Raw genomic sequence first — 7665 nt, forward strand, 5'->3', positions numbered from 1 at the left:
TTTACCTCTTTTGTTTTGTAACAAATCTTTTATTTCTTTTCTTTCATGGAGTTAAAATATATAAATTTACCTTAAGATTTTAAAATAATGTCATGTGCATATAAAACCTTTATTTAAAAAATAAAGTGTCAATAATTAATGCATTATTTTCATAACTTAAATTCAAAAAAATATATCATATACATCAGATTGACATCAAAACAATAATTAGTAAAATTTTCTTGTTGACATGATAAAAATAAAAACCAGCGACCAAAGAGAAACTTTACTCAAACTTTAGGTGTACCTTCAAAGCCTATATTTATCCTAATATCCAGACCCAAAAAAAAAAAAAAAAATTATCTAATATTTTATATTTTAAATAGTTTGTATTGGTCAAGTCAAAGTGAATACCACTAATTTGCTTCCCATTATCAAAGTGGTCACAATACAGACTCGTATTGCTCGTGAGGAAGTGGAAAACAAAGGTAAACAACCAAAAGCTACTTTGAGTGAAAGAAAGTGGTGTCAACTTGGTCATCCTTATATATATATATATATATATATTTTTTTTTTTCCGCATTATCTTATATCATTTAATGGAAAATATGCAATCATGCAATCAGCATTGGTTGTTAAAGCATAAAAATAGGAAACAAAATATAATTGGAAATAATAATTAACAAGCTGAAAACATTGACAGCACTACTACTAGTACTAAAAAACAAAAAAGTGATTTGTGAAAAAGCGGTGATCGTATGGAGCAAATCTTTTTTGGTGCTCATGCCATTGATGACGCAGCAAATAAACAAGCACCAACAAAAACAACAAGAAAGAAATTATAAACAAAAAACAATAAAACCTAAAACAATTATATTTAGAACCTTTTTTTTTTCTCTTTTTTTGGGTAAATATTATATATTAGAACCCTTCTTTGTTTCAAGTGGTGAAAAACTATACCAGCTACATATAAAATTTAAACAGCATGTAACATGTTTTTTAGAGTCCATCTAAAAGCACCATATTTTATTTAACTCCCACAATAAATAAGTGAAAAAAAAAAGATATATAATATGTGTTCTTTTTCTTTCTTTTTTCTTTTTTATTTTTTTTGGGTAATCACTGTTTGAAAAAACCACGGCAAAGTAAATTTTAAAGACGGACACTTTTTTTTTTTTTTTTTTTTACACGATAGTGTTACACAAACGTTAAATTAGAAACCAAACAAAAACAATAAATATACCATATTTGATAATATAATAAAGAGTCATATTATCTCTCTCTCTCTCTTTTTTTTTTTTTTTTTGTTATTATTACAGAGAAGAATTTTAAATGTGTATATGCACCATATGTATTAAAAAAAAAAATAATACTAGCACATGTTTTTAAATAACCGTTGTACATTTGAAACACCCTCCAAAAAAAAAATGTGCCCACAATGTGTTTGTTAAAAATTATCTTACCCCAAAGGACTTAAAATTAAAACTCTTGCTTCCACTCTTCGTCTCCAACTAATACCAGAAGGAACCCAAAAGTCCATGTCCTTGCTGTCAACCATCGGTATGTCAGCAGCCAATAATCTCAGGCAATCTTTGCCTGCTCTCTACCTCCTCTGTTTCCTCTGTTTCTTTTCCGGAATCTACTCCGACGATCTCCAAATCCTATTGAAACTAAAATCATCACTCTACAACTCCAATCCCGACGTGTTCAGTTCATGGGATTCCACCGGAAACGTGTGCAAATTCGTCGGGATTACCTGCGATTCCCAAGGTTTCGTTACAGAGATCGAACTTTCTAAAAATAAGCTATCTGGGTTTCTTCCTTTAGATTCGATATGCGAGCTTCAAAACTTGGAAAAGCTTTCTCTGGGTTTTAATTCTTTGCAAGGAAAAATCACAGAGGACCTGAGAAACTGCACGAAATTGAAGTATTTGGATTTGGGAAACAATGTTTTCAACGGACCTTTTCCTGATATAACTCCTTTGGGAGATTTACAGTATCTTTATTTGAATAGCAGTGGATTTTCAGGCACTTTCCCGTCGAAATCACTTTCCAACATGTCGGGTCTTGTTCGGTTGAGCATAGGAGATAATCCATTCGGACCAACTCCGTTTCCTCAAGAGGTTGTGAAGCTAAACAAGCTGAATTGGCTTTACCTCTCAAACTGCTCCTTGGAAGGGAAAATTCCAACCGGAATCGGAAGCTTATCCGAGCTAATAAATTTTGAGATTGCCGATAATAATTTAAGTGGTGAGATTCCAGCTGAGATTGGGAATCTCAAGAATCTTTGGCAGTTTGAGCTTTACAACAACAACTTCACTGGAAAACTACCAATCGGGCTGAGGAACCTTACAAAGCTCGAGTTCTTTGATGCTTCAGCGAACAATCTTGAAGGTGATTTAATGGAGTTGAAGTTCTTGACGAACTTGGTTTCTCTGCAATTGTTTGCCAACAACTTTTCCGGTGAGATACCGTCGGAGTTCGGAGAATTCAAGCGGCTTGTGAACCTCTCACTTTACAAAAACCAGTTGACTGGTCCTATTCCTGAAAAGATTGGTTCTTGGGCAGAGTTTAATTTCATTGATGTGTCTGAGAATTTCCTGACTGGTCCAATTCCTCCTGATATGTGCAAGATGGGGAAAATGAAAGCTCTTCTCGTCCTACAGAACAACTTAACCGGCGAAATTCCGGCCAGTTACGCCAACTGTCCGACGCTACGCCGGTTCAGAGTCAGCAAGAACTCCCTCTCCGGTGTAGTTCCGGCTGGAATATGGGGATTACCGGCACTGAACATCATCGACATAGAATCCAACCAACTCGAAGGTCCAATAACTCCTGATATCGAAAACGCCAAGGCTCTGGGCCAGATTTTCGCAGCCAACAATCGCCTGACCGGAGAGTTACCTGAGGAGATTTCCGGAGCTACGTCTTTAATTTCAATAGACCTGAGCGAGAACCATCTATCCGGTAGAATTCCGGCGAGTCTTGGTGATCTTAAGAAGTTGGGAACTCTTCATCTACAGGGGAACATGTTCTCGGATTCCATACCCAAATCATTAGGCTCTTGTTCGTCTCTCACCGACTTAAACATGGCGAACAACTTGCTGTCGGGCAAAATCCCAACGTCTTTTGGCTCTCTTCCTAGTCTAAATGCTCTGAATTTGTCAATGAATAAACTTTCGGGACAAATTCCAGAAACTCTGGGAGCTCTAAGGTTTAGCCTTGTTGATCTATCCTATAACCGACTTTCGGGTCGCATCCCGCAGTCTTTGTCCATTGCAGCCTACAATGGAAGTTTAGCCGGTAACCCGGAGCTCTGCAGCGTCAATATAAACAGTTTCCGACGCTGCTCCCCGGATTCGGGCATGTCGAAGGATGTCCGAACACTCATCATTTGCTTTGCAGTTGGTTCGGCTGTCCTGCTTTTTACCCTGGCTTGTTTCTTCCATTTAAAGAAAAAGGAAAAAGATCAAGACCATTCATTGAAGGAAGAATCTTGGGATGTAAATTCTTTCCATGTGTTAAGCTTCACGGAGGGTGAGATTCTCGATTCCATTAAGCAAGAGAATATAATTGGGAAAGGAGGGTCCGGAAATGTATACAAAGTCTCTCTTCCTAATGGTAAAGAACTTGCTGTGAAGCACATATGGAATACCAATATCAAAGGGCGGAAAAAGATCAGGAGTACTACTCCGATGCTCGGAAAACACACTGGAAGGTCTAAGGAATTTGATGCTGAGGTGCGGACTCTGAGCTCCATAAGGCATGTGAATGTTGTGAAGTTGTACTGCAGCATCACAAGTGAGGACTCTAGCCTGTTGGTCTATGAGTTTTTACCGAACGGAAGCTTGTGGGATAGGCTGCACACCGGCCAGAAGTTGAAGCTTGATTGGGAAACACGGTATGAGATAGCGGTGGGGGCGGCCAAAGGTCTGGAGTATCTTCATCATGGCTGCAATAGGCCGGTGATCCACCGGGATGTCAAGTCCAGTAACATTTTGTTGGATGAGTTTTTGAAGCCTAGGATTGCTGATTTTGGTCTTGCTAAGATCGTTCAGGCCAACGGAGGCCAGGATTCCACTCATGTCATTGCTGGAACACATGGCTACATAGCACCTGGTTAGCTCTGATTAGTCCTATTCTGTTCTTTCTGTGCTGTTTTCTTTATTTGTTTCTTGAGGACAAAAAAAAAAAATTGTTGTGAAATTAAGATTGGTTTATTGTTTGTTAGCAGCCTTTACTCGTAAGCTTAATTGGGTTTTTCTTCAACTTGTTTATGTTGTGCAGAATATGGATACACATATAAAGTCAATGAGAAAAGTGATGTCTATAGCTTTGGAGTGGTGTTGATGGAGCTTGTGACTGGAAAAAGGCCGATTGAGCCAGAGTTCGCTGAGAATCAGGACATAGTGAGCTGGGTATACAACAATCTAAAGACTAGAGAAAGCATATTAAGTTTGGTTGATTCGAATATTCCAGAGGGCTTAAAGGAAGAGACAATAAAGGTATTGAAAATAGCTGTTCTTTGCACAGCAAGGCTTCCTGAACTTAGACCCACAATGAGAAGTGTGGTTCAAATGCTAGAAGAAGCTGAACCATGTAAGTTGATGGGAATTATCATTACCAAAGATGGAACAAGCATGAAAAAGGAAGTGGCTGATGCAAAGAAGTTAAAGCCAGAGTTTTAAGCGTCAAAAAAGAAAAAAAGAAAGAAAAAAAAAAAGAAATTGGTTCTGCTAAGAAAGTAATTTCACAACCTGCCAATCCTGCTTTAATTAGTACTCAACATAATGATATTGATAGATTATATGTAACATATTTGCTAGTTCCTTTAGATGGTTAATGTCTATATGGTAAGGTTCCTTTTTGTAAAATAGTGATCGAGGAAGAATTAAGGCTGCTGAAAAATGGCACCCTTTTTTTTTTTTTTTTAATAAGAAAATTTTCATTTCAGTTCCCCTTGTCGGAGTGATGAGATTTGGCAAACTTTTATTTCTTTTTTGGGCATGGAATTACTAGCGCTTTGTCTCATAAGCAAAGGATACACCAAATAATATCAGGCCATAGCAGGTTCTTTTGGTGATTGGCTGGCATATGCGGATATATAATTATTCAGGATTATGAATTAAAATTAAAGTCCGAAAATATCTACATGTCCTAGCAGTATCAAGACATGTAAGTGGACAGTAGGCATTCATCATTGCATATAGGTTGTTCCTAGATTTTAATTTTGTTTAGGATCTTAGATAAGCAACTCACTATAAATATTATATATAATAGTTATGATCTAGAATGTAATATTGCTAACCTTGTGGTGATCAGCACAGGTGTAGAATTAGCAAATCACATATGGGCCAGGAAAATCATAGGTTAAAAAAAAAAATTTGTAAATTTCATGCTTTTTTTCTTTAGCCCCTAGTTGATATTGTATCCCACCAATGCTTCTAAACATTTGGTTTGAAAGTGAAGAAAGCATTGCCTATTGTATCAAAATTCTATTTATATACGGTCTTTTTCTCATTAAGATATTCTAATTTAAATAAAGTTAATATATACCAGGTAATATATTGCCTAAAATATTTTTTAAACAACATATTATTTGATATTGATATTTGAATTTTATAAAATTAGAATATCTACGTTTGAAAATTTTTCTCTATATATATATGATTTTATAGAAATTTTTCTCTATATATATGATTTCGTTATAAAAAAGATTAAATTTATTTTATAAGATGAGAATCTAATATCGAACATTATTTTAAAATGGTTAATTTTGTTTCACAATGGATACTATACCACATAATATGCATATAAAATGGACTTATTCACTCTGAAATTAAATTGGCATTTTCAAAATAATGTTTGATATTAGATTTTCACCTTAAAAAGTGAATTTGGTTTTTTTTTTTTTTTAAATAACAAAACTGTATACAAATATATATATTGGATACTATACCACATAATATGCATATAAAGTGGACTTATTCACTCTGAAATTAAATTGGCATTTCCAAAATAATGTTTGATATTAGATTTTCACCTTAAAAAGTGAATTTGATTTTTTTTTTTTAAATAACAAAACTGTATACAAATATATATATTGGATACTATACCACATAATATGCATATAAAGTGGACTTATTCACTCTGAAATTAAATTGGCATTTCCAAAATAATGTTTGATATTAGATTTTCACCTTAAAAAGTGAATTTGGTTTTTTTTTTTTTTAAATAACAAAACTGTATACAAATATATATATTGGATACTGTACCACATAATATGCATATAAAGTGGACTTATTCACTCTGAAATTAAGTTGGCATTTTCAAAATAATGTTTGATATTAGATTTTCACCTTAAAAAGTGAATTTGGTTTTTTTTTTTTTTTAAATAACAAAACTGTATACAAATATATATATATATATATATACATTTGTATATTTATATATATTTATATATATATATATATATATATATATATAATATTTTGATTTCTCAATTATATTATATTATGATAAGATGCTCTTTTTTTTTTTTCTTTTTTTTTTTTTTAGTTTAAATTGTTATAAGATGCTCATGAGTTATGACCTGGTAAAGGACATTCACAGATGAGAAATTAACAAATGCTTTGATAGGGCAGGCTCAGTTGAGTTTATCTCCAAATATTTCTATATATTGCTTTTACGTCAACCTACATCTATGTGAAAGATATGGGATTTTCTTTTGTTGGTTGAGGGGTCGGTGGCAGCTAAACAAACAAGCAAAAATAAACTCAGATCTAATTACGTTCAAACTAGTCCAAGCTGAATAGCCAGCCCAACTAGACCACTTTAGCAAAGATATTACACGGAAGGTGATAGAAAGTAAAACATAAATAAATAAACAAAGGAAATTAGAGGTTTAAAAACTATGCATGAAATAAAGATAATGGAATTACAGTTTAATATTTTGTACGTATTATGCAAAAGTTGAACGCCTGGCATTCCTTTTTTCTTGTCGGACAATAATATGAAGGGAAATGTTAATTCTTTTTATTTACTTATTTTTCTCTTGTAAAATCTGCCATGGCTTAAAAAGCCATAGACATCGATATGAGATATTAATAAAACTTTAAGAATTTAGTGTAATATAAGAAGAATTATCATTGTCGGGCTCTAAATTCTAATCAGAAGCTGAAGTATTTCGCTTCCTAGCTAAATGAAGGTGAAAACTGTCTACGTTGTAGAATTAGAATATGGAAGCTGACGATAAGATCACCATGGAAAAAAATCACTAACTTTTATAAAAGAAGAGGAATTTTTTTATAAAGTGGAAGCAGAAGAAAAAGAAGAAAAAGATTTTTTTTTTTTTTCTTTTTGTTAGTGATAATCCATAAAAAGAAAAAAAGTTATTGCATGTGGATCAATTTTTGGTTCATGAGATGTCTATATAGGCCAGCTTGATTCCCAATTTTCAGCTATCCTTTTTAATCAGGGAGCTTCTATTTAATCCATCGAAACCTTTTCCTTTTCTTTTTATATTATAAGATTAAAATTTTTATTTACTTTTATTTTGTACTTTACAACCAAACATAATTAAGGTCTTATTTGGTCTATCATTGAAAAGTTATTGTTAGTTTTAAATCTCAGAACACGTTCCTTAGTTTAAAATTTAAAAAGCATAATCTTTAACATGAAAGCATT

The 7665-nt window shown here is 33.3% G+C and overlaps 1 protein-coding gene across 1 annotated transcript; it reads left to right on the forward strand.

Moving 5' to 3' along the window:
• The first annotated feature begins 1380 nt into the window (after positions 1-1380).
• LOC107422807 (receptor-like protein kinase 7) lies at positions 1381-4937 on the forward strand. Its single transcript, XM_048475531.2, has 2 exons — positions 1381-4098; positions 4267-4937. The coding sequence occupies exons 1-2, from the start codon at positions 1518-1520 to the stop codon at positions 4665-4667; spliced, it is 2982 nt and encodes a 993-aa protein (XP_048331488.1). The 5' UTR covers positions 1381-1517; the 3' UTR covers positions 4668-4937.
• Positions 4938-7665: the final 2728 nt, after the last annotated feature.

This window comes from Ziziphus jujuba, chromosome 5, assembly GCF_031755915.1.
Source record: "Ziziphus jujuba cultivar Dongzao chromosome 5, ASM3175591v1".
NCBI classification, from domain to species: domain Eukaryota; kingdom Viridiplantae; phylum Streptophyta; class Magnoliopsida; order Rosales; family Rhamnaceae; genus Ziziphus; species Ziziphus jujuba.

Bases quoted from the DNA above. Each gene is read 5' to 3' on its own strand.
- LOC107422807 (XM_048475531.2), top strand. From the start codon at position 1,518: ATGTCCTTGCTGTCAACCATCGGTATGTCAGCAGCCAATAATCTCAGG. The intron at 4,099-4,266 runs GTTAGCTCTGAT...TATGTTGTGCAG, and splicing joins ACATGGCTACATAGCACCTG to AATATGGATACACATATAAA.